At 39.3% G+C, this 19760-nt stretch overlaps 1 protein-coding gene across 1 annotated transcript in view; it reads right to left on the bottom strand.

Moving 5' to 3' along the window:
- CRYL1 (crystallin lambda 1) overlaps positions 1-19760 on the bottom strand; it is a 1333661-nt gene that overhangs the window by 41926 nt on the left and 1271975 nt on the right. Inside the window, exon 7 of the mRNA XM_044073192.1 lies at positions 3735-3841. Coding sequence (XP_043929127.1) covers positions 3735-3841 — 107 coding nt within the window. The remainder of the gene's footprint in view (positions 1-3734; positions 3842-19760) is intronic.

Here is a 19760-nt window from a genome sequence, read left to right as displayed (position 1 = left end):
TTGCGGGAGGGCAAGCCTCTCACCCCACTCGCAACCCTGGTACCCCTGCTAATTATATACACTAATTTCAAGACTGCACAGTGTCGGGAAAGGGTATATTTCTCTAGCCCAATTATGTGAACTTGTACACCCGCTATACCTGCTGACCCTTTGTTTAGTCATCCAAATTTTGTTGGCTAAACACACGCTGACCAACTATAGAGTCAACAAAATTCATTTGAGCCATGTATGTATATACATATATATATATATCATGTGAAAGTTAGTGGAAATAAAAAGAATTATATAGAAAAGGTAGCTTGAAAACAAAGGATTGAAATATGGGTCACTAACCTCATTACACTAATGACCCATGACTAACTTCACACACAGAGAAACGCTTTTAGAAGGAGCTTGGAAACAGATTTTAACACCAAATTTCCAGTTAGATGTAATCCCAGACATATACATTGATGAGGCAATTTCTGGGCCAGCCACTCTTCGGATGGCAGGGCTAAATTTGGGAACTGAAGAGCAAATTTTAATTCATTTAATCAACTGACAGGGCAATGACTGAGGAACAACTGATTGACAAACAAGTCTCCTGCAAACTATTATGTATGACAAAGCAGGCAACCAAATCAAGAAGGGCAAGGTAACTTTCAAGTAAGGTGACATATGTCTTCTGGGAAGTCTGTACCCATTTTATATGTTTCTAATTACCCCATTTTTTCTTTGTGCCATTCTGGATTATTCTGATTGAACTTTTCTACTTCACTCGGGGAAGAACATTAAATTGTCACAGTGGGACTTTCTAAAATCCTCATAAAGATAATCAAAATCCTACTTGTTAAGCAAGACTCTACCTTTACTAGTACTACCAAGTAATGACTGATGATTAGTAGTTAATAACTTGTTGTCTCAAAAATGTGAATCACTGCATACTTGTCTGAAGGAAGGCAAATGACTGAAAACTTTGTTTTGCGTTTGATGTACTTTACCTCTCTTGTCCAATGGAGAGTGCATGCATTGAATTAATTATTTTTCTCTCCTATCTTTAAGTAAACACCAGTTCTGGATGCCATGGATTTGACAAAAACTAATGGTGAAGCCAGCTCTACTAAAAACTAAGAGCTTTAAAAAAGTGGGCAATTTAAGAGACTTTCCCTTTATTTGGAGGATACCAAAATGTCAACAGTCACAAAAACGTCTTAAATATACAAGCACAACACAATTACTATCCAGAGGAGGCAGTTAGGAAACTGAGGAGACATAGCAAAAACCTTGACATAGTGCTGAAAAATCATGGGTCTTCATGCTTCCATGTTAACTTCACCCTTCCCTGAGTAATCTCTGACCACAGCACTGTTATTTTTCATTTTAAGATAATATGTCAATAAAACCAAAATTAAATCTACTTTCTTAAATTGCACAGGTGGAAATTAGACCACCATAACCAAGATCCTTGCTAAACATGGATTGATAAGCTATCATTAACCCCCTTTATAAATTCACAAAAGATACTACAAATAACGTCTATGTCGTTATTAATTACTGCATTAAAAATGTATCCCCAAATACTATAAACCTACAGGAATATATAAAGGTGTAAGACCTAAATGAAGAACTATATAGTTAATAAAATATTTAATAGAAAGAAGAGGTACTATCTGGCCTTCAAAAAATCCGGAAGTGCAGAATAAATATCCATATTAAAAAAAAATAATACCGATAACCAGTAAATCATCAGAAATGACTTCCTTCTCCAGCTAGCATCAAAGGCTGAGAGCAGCAGAAAAAACATTCTTTACCTACATCAGAAACAGTACTGTTCCAACAGTTAATAACACAATGATCTCCAAATCAGTTGTAAGCTCTGTATTCTTGTAAAGGAATAGCTGCAATTGCATGTCCAAATAGCCAGACAGGGTATGTCATAAACTGCTTTACAGAAGACACAGCTACAACAGCAGTCAATCAAATTAAAATGACAAATTATGTGGTCCTAGACCACATTCTAGAGTGTACATGTCTTCCACAGAATCAGTGACAGTCTTTTGAAACCTCTAACAATGCTTTTCAATGCACTTAAATTGACAGAATGCATACTGGAATGTTACCTGGTGTTGAGCAGTGATGGTTGCCATACACAAAGGAAAGAGCCACAACAAACCCTGACATTTATAGGTTAATCAGCCTGACATGCTTTCTCTGCAAGGTCATGGACAAAAAAATTATGGAGGCTCCTAATGTTAACTTCAAGAACTGAAATTGTGAGTTCTAGAATTATGAAAAAATACAGCAGCATTAGTGCCAACAATTAGTGTTCTTTAAAGTTGTTTTTTTGTACAAGGGCAAGCCCTCTGCACCCGAAATATGAGGGAATGTACCTTCCACATGTCTGTTTTCATAAATATACATCAAATCCAACACTGCCATACTTCAGATACTACAGGGAAAGGGAAATATTCAGACAGCGACCTTGGACTTGTGATATATAGTCCCCATTCAATCTCACTATTTCAAGACTAACACTAAACAACTATCAGACTTTACAATGGTTACACATTATGGAACAAGTCCAGAAACATACACATAACTCATTTCTCCTTGACATCAGCCAGTATGGATATGTAAAAGGTAGATACTGCCTTCTGAATCCTGATGTGACCTTTTTGACAAAGGTGGTGATTGCTGTCACTCATCCACCATATGACTAGCACAACAAGCCTGGAAAGTAGGGTTCCCTTTGCTTGTATGCAACATAAATTATTACTTACTTCAGAAAACTGGGTTTCCAGCTGGTTTCCTCTCAAACCTACACTTAACATATTGATAACATTCAGAATAGAATTCCCTCACTATTAACAGCTGGTTATGTTATTTCTCACCTTCTCTGGCCTGAAGCACATATGCACTAGGCGAGGAGGAGGTGTTACTTACCCTGTCACTGAATACTGAATATGCCCCTCTTTCTCACCAATTTTCTCTTTCTCTAACTGTAACAGACTACAGACTATTTTCTAAACTGGGTCAGCCATATTGTCCCATTTCTCTTGGGGCTACCATTGTATTAATGTTATAATTATCCACCATGGCCAGATATAACGACTGATGGCTTGGATATTCATAACTTAGAGCCACTGCCCAACCACTGCACGCTCCCTGCCTCTCACACCCAAACATGATCTTTTACACTTATTCCTGAATATCATCATTCTTTATAACATCATAAAAAGTAACCCTCAGCATCAAGACTTTTTCCAATCACACTGCAAGCCTTTGGACTAAACACTGATAGAAAATTACGACTACTTTGTTTACCATCTCATATCCTGAAAAAAATGTTTGAAGAAACTTGCCTAATATGAAGTAACATGATTTACACAGCTAACTAGGGTGCTCTGAATATTTTAGTTTCCTCTTCAATGTAGATTTAAATATGTATTGTGATAATGCTGTACTGCTTTGCATTTCACTGTGCTGTGAGAGTCATGACTGAAAAATTATCTTTTATATCAATCTGCTTGTCCAGTAACACGAATAAATATATAAAAACAAAAATAAGAGTTTCAGTTTTAATATTGTTAGCCATTAAAGGTATGACACTGATTCTGTTTGGTTCTTCTATCTTTCTGGACAGAGGAAAACTGGTAGTGTTAAAATTATCAATGAGGAATTGGCAAGATTAATGTGAAAACCAACAATATATGCATTAAATGAAGTATGCACATGCAATATATTTTTGAACTAACCTCATTAATTTTATCAGCAGCTTCTCCGGAAAATTCTGGCACAGGACCAAAGCTTGATGCGACCCTCCTGACACTTTCACTGTACTTTTCACAGTAATCTTTCATCCCTGGAATGTCAAACATACAATTATATTTTTAAACAGTTGGCTAAAGCAGTACAGAATATCAGCAGCTCAAAGCTCTGTGTCTTATACAAATTACATAATAAGCTAAGTACATGCAAGGCGGTCACCATTTAGAACCGCAACTGATTACTAGGATACAGTATGTCACTGAGCACCAAGGCATTCCTATGCCAGCAACCAGTAAAACAAGAGGAAAGGAAGGTTACAGCCTGAACTACTCTATACAGTTATGTTTATACAGCATGATTTCAATTACTGGTAGGTAGGTTCCAAAACATCTTGTTGAGTCTAACATAGTCAAAATTCAGATGGACAAAACAAACAGGTGTAAACTTCAACTACAACTTAAAAACAAAAACAAAAAACATTTTTGCCATGGACCAAGCCCCCTCACCACAAACTTGTATTGATTGACTCTATGATGACGTGAGGTAGTGCCAGCTGTACCAGAGGAAATAACAAATGTCAGCATACCTAACTGGAATTATGTAAAGAATTATATGTCATTTAAATATCAAACTGATTTGTACAAATGCTTGTGTTAAAAATGTATTTGTAAAGTTGATTGTGCTAAATATGTATCAACAGTGGGTCCTGGTGGACAGAAAATAAATATACATGTATGTCAGACTTTATTGTTGTAACTGATGAAGTGTATATATTTTAACAGAGGATACTGTAAGGGAAAGGGATAAGCTCAGCCCAGCTAACCTTAAGAAAAATACCCTGAAAATAAATTACTTGGTTTAGGCCATAAACATTTTATCTCAAAGGTCTGAATGCAGCCAGAGATGAAATGTCTGTGCTTCCCTGGGGTGCCAGAGAATATCTTGTTAGTTTCTGCAGGAAGGGGGGAAGTGTTACAATTGTTTTACAGTTTCCAGATGCTGTAATAAACTGTAGCTAAAGTTCCATGTGTGTATTGTGACATATCAGTGCCAGATTCAAGCTCAGTTTCTAGTGAGGGGGTAGTTTGGGAACCACAGAGTCAGGTGACCAGATATGATGCCATTCTGTAGCCAACACTGGAATTGTATTTGAATATTAGTGAGAGATACGAGGTGTGCACTCTGTTTTTGGGACCTGACAAAGCCACTTATCCATCGTCATCTTCTTTTTCTTCTTCTTCTTTCGGCTTTTCCTAGTTAGGGGTCACCACAGCAGATCATCTGTCCACTCATGATTGGCAGTGGAGTTTTACAGTGTCGAGTTGCCAGCCCGGCACCCAACCTTCCACAGAAGGCACATACATGCACACACTCATACCTAGGGCCAATTTGGAGTGTCCAATCCACCTACTGCATGTCTTTGGGATGTGGGAGGAAACCGGAGCACCTGGAGGAAATCCACGCAACCACAGGGAGGACATGCAGACTCTGCACAGAAGGCACCTCAGCTGAGAATCAAACCAGAGAACCTCTTGCTGTGAGGCAGCAACGCTAACCGCTGTACCACCGTGGCCGCCCACTTATCCAACTTCATCTTGCCTTGCTTTTATAAGTAACTAGGAAACAGTAATTCTTTAGTCAGTTAGGAAAATATAGTGAGATTAGCTAAATGTACTTTTTTCTGTATCTGTCTGAATCTTTCCATCTGTGTTGTTATTTATATTTCCTGTGACTGAAACTCTGGTGTTTATTGTAAATAGATATTCAGTATTTTCATGTTTTCTTCCTTCATTATTAAATATATCTAAACTCTTCATTGTGGGTGGTCTTTTAGAAAATATTTAACCTTTGAGAGTACTTGCATTTATTTAATGGCATTGTGGCTCCACGTTCCTGATAGTGTTACTGCTTGGTTAACACTACCATTTGCATAAATACTAATTTTACTAAGTGTAATTGGGTACCTTTGTAACAGCCTTAAAGTAGCTGGCTTTTGGTGTTCTGGTGGCAATGAATCTACCTTATAGTCTGGGTGGAGGGTATCAGAGCAGGTAAGGTGTGCCAGCCTTTCCGAGGTATGTGTGTGAAAATCAAATCTCAAAGAGATTGTGTGTGACAGCTACTTTGAAGAGGGACACTGAGAGCATTGATTTCACATAGGTGGCGGTGGAGGACTTAGCTCTGTAGTGGTCAGTGGGGAGTTTTATTTGGGGCCTGGAAAGAAACCCCAGCCATAGGAATGGAGTGTACATTCCCTTTGTGCACTTAAGGGAAATTGTACTTAGTGCAGAGAGCTGCATCAGAAAAGAGTGTCTGTGTGTGTGTGTGTGTGTGTGTGTGTGTGTGTGTGTGTGTGTGTGTGTGTGTGTGTGTGTGTGTGTGTGTCTATTTTTTTCTCAGTGAATGTTCCCCACCAGTGTCAGTGCTGAGGATTGAAGCTCCTTGATCACTGGCCCTGAGGAGGGATGTCACTGACTCCACAACCAAATCTCTACTAGTATACACAGAGAAGCCACGCCAGCAGTTATCAGAGAATTTCACATTTAGGAATGTGTAAGCAATGAAGTAAAATATAGTCTACTTTCCATCTCCCATTAGGGAAGCCCTGCCTCTATGAGTGCATGACATATGTTGAAGTGTGCATGTATCCTGCATGGCACTGGCATCTCATCTAGGACTGATACTGTCTTACAACCACTGTTTTCCAGGATTGGCTTCAATTCCCAAAGGCCCCTCACCTGGATAAAGCAAGTATTGACAAACTGAAAGAAGCATGGACTTCACAATACCTAACACTCTCACAAGTATGCATGTTTAATACCTTTTGGCAGCTATACTATTAAAGAATTATATAGTGGACTCTTTGATATCAAACGAGACTGTCATCAGATCCAAAGGCATGTGCAATGTAAAAACATACAGTGTTGAGATTTTAAATGCCTTCTGATACTCTCAGATACAGTTTGGATTTACGATCAGGCATAGGAAGCTAAATGATTTGCTAAAGCAGAAAGAACTGCACACATTAAATGTTCTTTCCTTTTTAGAAAAGAAGCAACAGCAGTGTTACTATTTCATGATCAAAAAGGCAAGGACAGGTAGCACTGACAAAGTCACTATGGCTACAAGCTGAGAGAAGACGGGTGTTCTATACTAATGAACAGCAAGAAATAAGCAAACAAGCAAGGAAAACAAAGGAGGGAAAAAAAAGCTCAATCTGCCTTCACACAGCAACCATGTAACACTACACGACAACCAGGTTACATATAATGTCTGACAGTAGGTTGCTGATCCGCAGGTCCATGAGATGATCAATGATTCCTATACCCTAATATCAGGTAAGATGTTGAAGGAAGAGAAAGACAATCATAATTAAAATAGCTTAGGAAGCTGAGATGTAGCAATACATTAAAGAAGGTACCAGAAAATTAAAGAATAACAAGGTTTCAGACAAATACTGGAATCTGTTTTCTCTTATTATTGAAATTCGCTTCCACTGCTGACCCTTAGTCCCTCCCCTAACTGACTCTCTCAGAACCACTGGAACAGATATCATATAGTAGCCTTGGCAGAGGATTTCTTGCATTACTATGTCATGGGAATGAAACTTGGGAAGGTGAGAGTCATAAGCAAGGGTAGAACACACAATAGCACCTCATGAGTGTCACACCATGGTGTTGTCTGTGTGTGTGAGTGTAACAAGAGAGACCACATGCAATATGTCATATTCCCTTACTGTTAACGCTTTTAGCAGAATGAACACAGCCTCCAGAGTGTGACCTGTGCAGCCTCCAGTCTCCATTAAGGGTGCCCCCAGCCATAGCAAAAGGTCCAACCCTCTAACAAAGGAAGAAAAACTAGTATTAGCCATACAGTTATCCCCCTTACTAAGCCAGCCACACAGCACTTCAGCTGATACTCAGTCTGGGGTTGTCTGCAGTACAGTCAGATACCCTGTCAGTGTGCCAGTGGAATAACACTTGTGACCTTCTGTGGTTACCTGCAGCACAATCAGGTACCCTGTTACTGTGCCAGTGGAATGACTCATTACCCTGTGTGGTTACCTGCAGCACAGTCAGATGTCCTGTCACTGTGCCAGTGGAATGACTCTTGTTACCTTCTGGGGTTACCTGCAGTACAGTCAGATACCCTGTCAATGTGTCAGTGGAGTGGCATTTGTTACCTTCTAGGGTTACCTACAGTACAGTCAGATGCCCTGTCACTGTGCCAGTGGAATGACACTTGTTACATTCTGGAGTTACCTGCAGTATAGTCAGATGCCTTGTCACTGTGCCAGTGGAATGACTCTTGTTACCTTCTGGGGTTACCTGCAGTACAGTCAGAAATCTTGTTAGTGTGCCAGTGGAGTAGCATTTGTTGCCTTCTGGGGTTACCTCTAGTACAGTCAGATGCCCTGTCAGTGTGCCAGTGCAGTGGCATTTGTTACCTTCTGGGGTTACCTGCAGTACAGTCAAATGCCCTGTCAGGTGTGCAGTGGAATGACACTTGCTACAATCTGGGGTTACCTGCAATACAGTCATATGCCCTGTAAGTGTGCCAGTTGAATGACACTTGTTACCTTTGCTGGTTACCTGCAGTACAGTCAGATACCCTGTCAGTGTGCCAGTGGAATGGTACTTGTTACTATCTGGGGTTACCTGCAGTACAGTCAAATGCCCTGTCAGTGTGCCAGTGGAATGACACTTGTTACTGTCTGGGTTTACCTGCAGCACAGTCAGATACGTTGTCAGTGTGCCAGTGGAATGAGACTTGTTACCATCTGGGGTTACCTGCAGTACAGTCAGATGCCCTGTCAGTGTGCCAGTGGAATGACACTTGTTACCTTCTGGGTTTACCTGCAGAACAGTCAGATGCCCTGTCAGTGTGCCTGTGGAATGTCTCTTGTTACCTTCTGGGTTTACCTGCAGTACAGTCAGATGCCCTGCCAGTGTGCCAGTGGAATGACACTTGTTACCTTCTGGGTTTACCTGCAGCACAGTCAGATATCCTGTCAGTGTGCCACTGGAGTAGGATTTGATACCTTTTCATTAATTAAGTCCACAATAAGAAAGACAGCAAAGGCATCTAGGGCATTTGATATATGGATTAAGTAAGAGTGTGATGATGAAAATTATGAGTCGGAACCATAGAAAACAGCACATATGTGAGTATTAAACATACCAATTAATCTTACAAGGGAACCTCTGCTGTAAGTGTTCACACCTGGGTATTCACTATATGTCATCTCATGTGTTTCTTTTTAAAATTCTCAGGTTTCCATGTCTGAGTCACACGTATCCTCTGTGGGCTGTGCACAGCATACATGCTCCAGGAATAAGGAGTACACCAGTCTGCTGTTTATTATACCCAGTTTGGTCTCCTGTTTATTATACCCAGTTTGTATCCTTGTTCAAACAAGCACTACACTTGCAAGAAAAAAAAAACAACTGTCAAAACTGTACAATTTACACACCTGAAGTTTGTTTATACGGAGTCCTGCTGCATGAAAATATCAATTGGGAATTTGGAAAGCATGGATTACTAGCAAGAAGAAATAATCTATCCACTGCAGAAGACCTTTTTGAAGATCTGCTGATATATAAGCACACACATATCTGTTACATCATACTAGAAGGACCCACTGCAGTAGCTATAAAAAATAGGTATAATACCAAGCAGAGTCCTCAAAATTCAAACAGGTGGAAGCAGCCTGAAAGGAAGAAAGGAGACTTCTGAGGAGAATGCCCTGAAACACAGCCTTCTCTCCAAAAATGTTCCACTTCTCAAGTGGAAGTCCAGTCTAAAGTGCTTGCTAAAGAAGGCACAGATGTCTGCCTTAGTCACACTCCAGAAAGACACCAGTTGGAAATGGATCTGGGATGTTTAATGTAACTCCATTCCTTTAAACCATGCTGTCACAAGTCCACAAACCCACTCCATCAAATGGGTTCAAAGTTATCAGTGCATTTTATGTAAGGAAACAGGCTTTACCCCAAACATCCCCTTTAATATAACCTTCTCTTAGTCTGCATAACCACTGAGTAGGTTCTAATACTTGCACAGCAGAACCTGTTTGATGAACTGGGATTTTATAACCAAGCAAGGGTAAGACAGTGATGAAAAAATATACCAGGCAGCCCCAACACTGTGAAAACCATGTTAGTGGGTTAGTCAAGGCTATGGTAGTTTACTGATGAAAAAAAACACACACAAACGGCAATTCGTTCGGAAAAAAAAAACTGTTTATAAACTGCACAGCCCTCTTTGCCATGGGCAAAGAAAATGAAGTTGATCCACTTTGATTATCGCAAATCTGATGAAAGTAGTACTACAACTCCTGGTGAAATTCCAGGGCAAAATGAATGCATCCTCTCTTTTTTAATCAGGGTAGTGGACTTATATACAGTGAAAATTTTTCAGCGACCATCTACAAGCACAACAGTGAAGAAGCAAAGCATATATAAACACAATAAAAGTTATAAGGTCATATGCAGAAAAACAATATTCAAATATAGACCACAGCATATGAAAGAAATGCTTAAAATACTGGGAATAGGGTTGCCACCTTTCCAAATGCCCAAAGTGGGACATTTGTGCTACAAACATCAGATTTTGCAGGGCAAAACATACCTACGGCCAGTACAAAGGACAGAACTTCAGTTTTTTGCCTGAATGAAAGTCTATTCTTGTAGCATTTTAGTTCCTTATCCTGTTTCTTATAACATTTAGGTGTTTCAGATACAGAATAACTGTTTTATGCAACTATGACATAAAATATAGAAAATAATTTTGTCCTAAACTCTCAGGACATTCGCCACTTTTCTCACATTTTTTGCAGGACACAACTGCCCAAAGAGGGACTGTCCCTCGCAAAGTGGGACAGGTGGTAACCCTAACTGGAAAGGCAGGGGAACAATTTAAACAAAGGCTGAGGTAAGTAAGCTTCAGAATTTAAACAAAATATAAACAACATTATAGACGTTACTAAAATAATACTGTAGAAATAAAAGATATACATAAAATGCAAAGAGGGTGTTGATAACAGAATGAAAAGTTGTAGATACAATGTACAGTGGGGGGAGACGTAATGTGGGGAGGTAGATCATTTAAGTTATTGGGGAGGTAGTTGAAACAAGAGCAAGAGGTTCACTGTGTAAGGAGATGTGAGGTTCACAGTCTTACTGTGGAGAAGTTTTGTATATTGAGATTTGACTAGGCAGATTACCACCGAGATAGGTACTAAAATGTAGAAAGAATGATCATGTCAAGGTCAGTGTGAAAGGAATTGATGAAAATACTCAATATGATAGGAGCAAGGAGAGATCCCTGTGGGATTCCAGCCATAATACTCTATTTGGAAGAGAATGTGCTTTTAGTTTTACCAAAACTTTCCATTTTTGTGGTAACTAGTGAACTACTTGATGATGGAGAAGCCAAAGTCTAAGTGAGTGAGGCTGTAGTCAGATGTAATGTGCCCCTAACTATAAACACGATATTACACTGATACATACATCTAGCCTTATGGACAGTTTCCCTACAGCTGGTCATTACCTACAACTGGTCAACATCAGTTTTGTCAAGACTTAACTCCCTGATCCTACTTCCTTGATTTTATGGTTGTCAGAGTGTTTGCTATTATGTGAGTTAAGTTACCAGATCTCACTCTGACCTTTTATTGTGTTTGCCCTTTCAGTGAATTTTGCTTACCTCCATAGTGTGATTATGAAGATAGTACACGTAAGTAAGAGTACTACAGAGGATGTTTACGTCACACAATAGTACTTCTTCTGGCTTTTTTACAACCTTGCCTTGGTGGAAGCGTCAGTACTGTGCTTAGGGAGCATGAACTTGGATAATAACTGAGGGCACTACAGCTGAGTATTGTGAGTATAAAGCAACACATGCCTGACAACAGCCTGGCACAGTCTGACGTTGTACCCTGCTTGTCAGTTAATAGGGGGACAGCTGGATTTGGAGTATAAGAGAAACTCTTAACTTCCCAAAGGCTAACAGTCACTCTTCTTGGCTCTCTCGTCCCACTCTTTCACGTCAAATTTGGGGAGGAGCAAAGGGCACTTCTGGATGAAAAGGGAATGAAATATAGGAGGCAGTGACTAGAACCGTAAGGACTACAGTGTTGCCTTTGGACACAGTGGTCATGTAATGTGCCCATAACTATAAACACAATATTACATTAATATGTACATTTAATATTATGGACAGTTGTAATAAGAATAAAAACAAGGTGATACGTTAAGCATTTATGTTTTACTGTGATTGTTTTGAGTTTTATGCTTGTGGAATTAACATCGGACTAATAAAGGTGGCTGCCAGATTTAAATAAGGATTTCATCCTTTCATTAGTGCCCTAACTGTTTTCTTTTGATTATGGACAGTTTCCCTACAGCTGGTCATTCCCTACAAAAACATGGTTTAGGTGTTACAGAGGTTGGTGTTTCACAGAGTAGTGCTGGCAGTCATTTGTAATTGGGAATTCATTGTTGTATGTTTAGGAGTCAGTCATTCATACAGCAACTACTACAGAAAGCATTGCAATTTTTTTTTCTCCTTATTGTTGCTTCACTCCTGATCTGAATTTCTTGGCATCTATGTCTTGGAGGCACAATAAGATTGTTATGACCAGAGAATTGATCCCAATCCTTCATATTATACCATGTAAATCCCTAAAAAGCTCACTGGCTGAAAATGCTTCTCTAGAGCAAAATGGAAAAAGACTAGTAACCACATTACTAAAGCTAAACAAAGGGCCACCACTTTCTCTTCCTTGCTATATTGTGGTTTGAGGATACCAGTCTATTATATACTGTAAGTGAAAAATAACACTTTACTAGTTTGATCCTTTCATATACTGATCTTCACTTATCAGTTTATTTAATAACAAGAGATAACTGCAGTGGTGGTACTGCGGTAGCGTTGTCGCCTCACAGTAAGATGTTGTCCTGTTTGATTCTCAGCTAGAGCGTCTTCTGTGTGGAGACATGCGTGAATGGGCATTCCTTTGTTGAAGGTTGTGCGTCAGGGCCGGCAACTCGGCACGTAAAAATCTACTGCCAATCATTAGCGGACCTGAGTTCTGCTGTGGCGACCCCTGACTGGCAAAAGCCGAAAGACACAACAACAGCAGGCCACAAAAACTCTTCAGATTGTGATGACAGCTACATTTCCAAAATTTAAGCTACCTGTTGGAACACAAATCAGAAGTAAAAACATGTTCAAGCTGTTTCTGTTCGAATGCATGGCACTGTACATGTATACTGATATAAAACAGGTAAACACACTCAACAAATTTGGAAAAAAATGCAGAAGAAAAATGTAGGATGTGACTCCTTAATTCTTTATTTTGTGTCACCGAGAACAGCTGATTTTAAGCTAGGGTTCCTACTACATGGTCAGGAATCCTACAGCATTTGAGAATTTTAAGTTTTCAGAGTGAATACTGTAGTAATGCTGAACACTTTTACGTATAACATAAATACTATTTAGAATGAAGCCATTCAGACAAAATACATTTCCTCACAATATAAAGGACTAAACTTTCAAATAAAACTGAACCTGCTTAGAAATTTAGTAAAATTCATGGTTTGTTCACCTATCAGACTAACTACCATAACCAGAAACCTAAACAGCTTCATTCACACATTCGGCAGTGTGGAGTTACTCAGTTACCAGACAAACTGCCATAAGAAGAAACCTGAACAGTTTTACTCACATATTCAGCTGTGCAGAGTTAAAGAAGAAAGCTGAACAGCTTCACTCACATGTTTGGCAGTGCAGAGATTACTTGATGAAGAAAGCCTATATCCTGTAGTTTTAACATCAGCTGCTTGCCACTGCAAAAATGCTGTATTACTTTGACAAAAAAGCCTTGTTAATTCTTGTGTCAGTTGCATTAGATTAATATTATAAAAATAATTTACAGAAAAACTCAAGTGCATCAGGTATTTTCATCATTGTACTATGAAACCCAAAGAGAATTGGCATGAATTAGAAAGCTGCATGTCAGACAATGCAGGAAAGGCAGATTGGATGTAGAACACCATATATAGGTGTGGGTTACACAGGGATTGAATCATACCTGGCTTAAGGTTTGATGACTCAGGCTTCACTCCAATGGCCAATGATACCAGGCATGAGTAAATCCCAGCCCAGCTCAGAGCCAAGCATGCCATATTAGTTTTCTTTTTGGCTCCCTGTCTCCTTGCTTGCATGACAATCCAGACATGTCCTTTGTTCCTCCCTATATCTGGCACCAGAAGACACAAACAAAAAGACAGGGAGGAAAGAGTAAAGAACAATGGCTGTCATCCTTTGGGAAGTTGTCAGTTTTTTTACACTCCAAAAACAGCCTCTCTGCCTTAACTGACAAACACAGTACAATGCTTGACTTTGCCAGGCTGTTTGCAGCCATATGTTGCTTTATACTCACAATGCTCATCTGCAGGACTCTCAGCTGTCAGCCATGTTTATGCTCCCTAACTCCTTTTGCACCAAAGAACAGTACTAATGGTTCCACCTAGGAAAGGTTTTAAAAAAGCCAGAAGAAGCACTACTGCAGAAGCCTTCCTTGGAAGGTTACACATTTATTTATTCAATAAACTTTGTGTGTGGCTCTGAGACAGTTCATTTTGTTGTGGCTCTCTGACATTGTTCCTGGCTTGAGTTTTTCCTGCTACAGCTACCATATTTCTACTTCAAAGAATACAGGCCAAGGTGACAGAAGAGCAAATCTGCTTTCCAGAACTCTACATGACTTTAAACTTCTTAACATCCAGAAAATTAGATGCTGAAGCCTCTGGAATTTGTGATAAGCGCAACACATGGCAAATTAAGTCACATAAAGGTATTTTCCCCAGGGAATCGACAGCACATAGACACATATAAAGATGATATGGTTTTAATTGGGTAACTGGAACACAGATTAAATGTTCCCACATATGAAGGTTAATAGGTGTTTACTAGGCTAACGACCACAAAAGCCTTTTTTAAGCCTAGCCATGCATCCCAAATCTCTGACAAATTCTGATAGCCTTGATAAGTATAAGCATAGGCCTGGGAGATGAAGGATGGTATTATTAAAGAATGACTGCAAAGAAGGAATGACATATACCTTCAACATCTGTCTCTATGAGGTAGGAATTCAGACACTTTTGGGTAATAGATAAGAATAAAAGGAGTGGTTCAGGGCAAATAATATAATTCTTAGAGCTTTCCCTGAAGGACTGGTTATCAGGAGGCAAACTGGTAAAGGGGGAAGATTCAGTGCTCTCTCTCTCTCAGAAGGAAGCCCTCTAAAAATGTTTAGATATTGTAACAACAAAGAACTAGGTGGTGGGGTGGGTTGTAGTGGAGGAGCTCCACTTTTTTGAAGCCTTCAGTGAATTCCTGCACTCTTCTGAAGAAGAGATCAGGGAATGTACTGAAAAAATTATTTGTCAGGCAGTGAGAGCAAATATTGATACAGCACATAATGAAGAATCACACAGCTTCATAAATGTGCAGTGGATAAACACCAGAGCTGGGCTTAATGCCAACAACAGTGCAGTACTCTGGGGATAATATGGACAGTTAGTCCAGCAGTGAAGTACTCTGGGAATAATATGGACAGTTAGTCCAACAGTGCAGTACTCTGGGAATAATATGGACAGGTAAAGTCAGACTTGTCAAAGGATAGTTCTGAAAGTTCAACTCATAGAATGTGAAGGTGCTGCATCCTTTTCCATGAGATCTGGTGACCTCAGAACTTGGGTTTACTTCATTTTTATTAATGACCATTTTGTCAGAGTCTAAATGAACAGATACAACTGCTTGTACTCACATTTACCTGTAGGGATTAACAAACAGTTGCAAATACTGCATGATGACTATTTATATTTATTATTTATTTGTTTGACATTTGTTGACTGGGTTAGTCAGACTGGGCAGGTGCCCCTTTTCAGAAGAAACTTGAGGAGAAAAGCTCCAAAATGCATAGTATAAACATTAACAACACAATAAGTATAATGGTATAAACCAACTGTCTCCAACCTTTTTTGCACCAAGGACTGGTTTCATGCAAGACAATTTTCCATGGACTGGCCATCACAAATGCATAATAAAGTGCATAATATTTGTTTATTTATTCATTTGGCATTTGTTTACCGGGAAGGCCCGACTGGACTAGAAGTCCATTTTTCAGCCAAGACTTGGGGAGAAAAGCTCCAAAGTACAATAAAAAAGGCTGTAAAGGCTATTTGACCAAGGTGCTACGAGGTTACAGTGTTGCTGTTTTCGTGTTACAAAAAGTTGCTATTTAGCTACATTTGAACTGTATCAATTTGTTGCTGTTTTTATTGGATTTTGTATCAAGTTTGCTTCTGCTTATTCAGACTTGGATTTGCTGAATAAACGGATTCAACTAAAGAACCCTGGAGAAGTGGAATTACTGGGATATAGTGGTTCATTTTTAGCAACTGTTTTTGTGGTTTACAATACAATAAAAAGACAATTAGCAATTATCTGCCCCCACACAAAAAAAAGTCTACATTCTGCTTAACAACATAACACTGATCTACTATGTTTGAGAAGTACGCTTATTATTTGGCTCTGTCCAGATTTATTGTGCAAGAGGTTGAGTGGTATGGTCAAGAGGTACATAAACCTAATGGCAACTTTATTGACTTTCTATGTTTATAAAAGCAATATTTAAAATCTGTCCCTATTACATGTGGCTCTGTCCAGATTTACTGTATGAGAGGTTGAGTGGTATGGTCGAGAGGTATGCAAACTTCATTGCTGCTGCTGCTGCTGCTACGGGTCACTCTCACTCTTCATTCTTTCTCTGTAGGGTTGCCACCCCTCCGCCTTTTTTCCGGACTATCCGGAAATCAAACTGATTCTACGGTAGTCTGGAAAACACTGTACAAACTTCGGTATTCTGTTTCAAAAAAGGAAACAGACTACTGGAGTTCGTAAATCTGCTGATTTACTATGCTTTTTATAGAAAAGTATAGTAAATCAGCCGAAAGCGGGAATGGAAAAAGAGGGCATTCCCCACCAATGTGATGTCATCATGATGTCGTAAAATGGGTGGATTATGGATGGGATAGGGGTGGGTGGGCGGGGTTACTGATTCCAAAGACATGCATCTGGAGCATTTCTCCCCGGGCCTCTGCTGAAAACAGGCTCTGTGGAACATAGTTGGACATTCCCGGTCAACAAATGTTAAATAAAATAAAATAAAAATACTGATGATGCAAGGGGTGTGGCTTTACTCCGGTTTTAGCCACAACGAAAGGTGGCAACCCTATTTCTCTGTCTCTCTCTCTCTCTCTCTCTCTCTCTCACACACACACACACACACACACACACACACACACACACACACACACACACACACACACACACACACACGGCTTTTATATTTATACTCGCTAAACAGCAAAAGTGCTGCTTAGCAAGTGTAAAATAAATGGTTCGATAGATTTCACTGCTCACTCTTTCTTATACACACAGTCTCTTCTTTCACACACACATACATTTTGTTTTCATACATGCACTCACACACACAGACAGTCACACAAACACACACTCATACACATATGTACACATATTCACTTTTTCGTTTCACTCCATGCCTGGTGGCCTGGTGGTTGGGGACTGCTGGTATAAACAATTAGAGTACACAGTATTCACATACAATTTTCTATTTTACATAATTACAGAAAATAAAAATATAGTACAATATAACAGTAATAACAAATACAGTTGAGACCGTGATCCATGGTTTCTGGAGAGCATTTCTCTTCTCTAAAGCTGTGAGATACTGGAGTAGAATTCAAAAGTTCAGAGGGCATGGGAGAGTGTGTGTGTGTGTGTGTGTGTGTGTGTGTGTGTGTGTGTGTGTGTGTGTGTGTGTGTAGGTTTACCATCAAAATGTAGAATTGAGGTTAGGCAAACATGGGAATGCTGAATGTGTGTCAGTTGATTCCCGTATTGCTGAACTGCAATTCAACGACAGTCCTTTAGTGAGTGCCACCATGCATTCACTCATATGTGGCTGACATTACGAACAGAGATTGCGGTACAGTGCGGATCGGGAAATTTACCCTCTTTCTCACTGTAGTGTGATCTTGGAGTTGGAATACATAATCTGCAGGAGGAGGGGGGGGCACAGCCCCCAACACGAGGGGTGCATAGGGGTTTGCCCCCTTCACAAAATGTGAATTACACTGATATGCAGTACTGAATTGTGAATGTTCTTACTGCTGGAAATCAGGCAAGTACGTGGCAGCAGGTAAAAAAATATCAAAGGAATTGAAAATGCAGAATTCGATACCGCCGGTATCCAGTTTTTGACCTTTTTAGCTATTTAATATGCAGGCTGTCAGCACTTAGGCTCAGTATTTTCACTACATTTCTTTATGACGTTCTGGATTTTCATAGTAAACTATCTATCTGTTTATACATGTGTATATGTATATGTATGTGTATGTATATGTATATGTATATGTATATATATATATATATATATATATATATATATATATATATATATATATATATATGTATACGTGTACACACATATATTAGCTACTCTACATGACCACTTCTGGAATAGTCAATACCAAACTTCTGTAAAAAAGTCCTTTCTGAAAAGCCAAACAAATAACACTAACTTTTTGGAGAAAGCCCACTTCCATGATACCTCTCATGAGAAGAAAGCAACTCTGAATTTGGTTATAGCCATTCCTGGTGTAACTGCCTTGTAGCAGCTAGATATAACTCATGCCAGTATTTTTAAATGGAATGTGTGCAATTAAGTCACACCCATCTGCTAGAAGTCAGCGTTACCAAAATGCTCATGCACCTTAGCTGAAATCAAGGAACTGCGGAAGCTTTAATGAGCATTGGAGCCAGAGCAGAGAGCTCTGAACCACACTTCCTGTTCATCATTAATCTTACGGCCATAAGAGAAATTTCCTAACCCCTTTTGGATGATGTTTGTGATACTCTGGCCTTTAAGCTCCCTTTCTCACTCTCCTCGAATACTAGGGTTGGAAAGAACTAAAGGACCAAAAAAAGGGGATTGGTGGTTCTGGGATGTAGGAGCAGGGGCCAAAAAATAGTAAAGAATTTAGTGCCACTACAGCAGTGTGAGCCTTCAGTGGTTCTTTTGAGAAACTAGTTTATTGTTTGTATGAAGGATGACCACTTCCAGCAGTAGTAATTGCACTGTTTTGGTGGTTGTCATACCTTTCCACTGTCAATCCACACAATCACAGTAAAGATAACATAAAATCACTACATTTAGTTTAGTCTCTGAGTAAATTTGTATCAGGGAAGCATGTAAATCTCCTCCTCAGGGATAGGGCTACAAGTAAATTCACACCTCTCTGGGGGGATGATATAGGAATGGAACAGTTCACTTCCCCAATCCCCAAGGTAAATAAGTAAATGTTAAAACATGTCACTGGCACCCCATCACTGTCTCTAAGCACCCTTTACTTTAATTTAGCTATTACAACACCAAGTCTCCTTCTAATACTTTGCTCTTCTTTATTTACACTGATGCTTGAACTCACATTCAGTGAGTATACTTCACTAATGCTCTTCCATCTGTACAATAATAAAATATACTAGGCATAAAAAATTACAGGCACTATTGTTTCTTAACAACAGTAATAAGTGGAAGAAGATGAATAATGTATGATTACGTTGTTATGTTTTTTTCTTTTTTCTTTTAACTGTTTTCTGTATCAAGGCAAGAAAAACAACTCTGATGTATCAATCCCCATATATATATATATATATACATACATACATGGACACACACACACACACACACACACACACACACACACACACACACACACACACACACACACACACACACACACACACACACCATGCTTGGGCTGAAAACATTTAATTCTCTCTATGGTCAGAAACTCTCTTCTTCTAACTGTTAAGCAATAAAAGGAAAACTTTAGTAGTATACAACATGAGCACACCAT

Source organism: Protopterus annectens, chromosome 5.part1, assembly GCF_019279795.1.
Source record: "Protopterus annectens isolate FY-2018-M chromosome 5.part1, PAN1.0, whole genome shotgun sequence".
Lineage (NCBI taxonomy): Eukaryota > Metazoa > Chordata > Ceratodontiformes > Protopteridae > Protopterus > Protopterus annectens.
The sequence above is the reverse complement of the archived record's forward strand: the minus strand, read 5'-3'. Positions and strand labels throughout refer to the sequence as shown.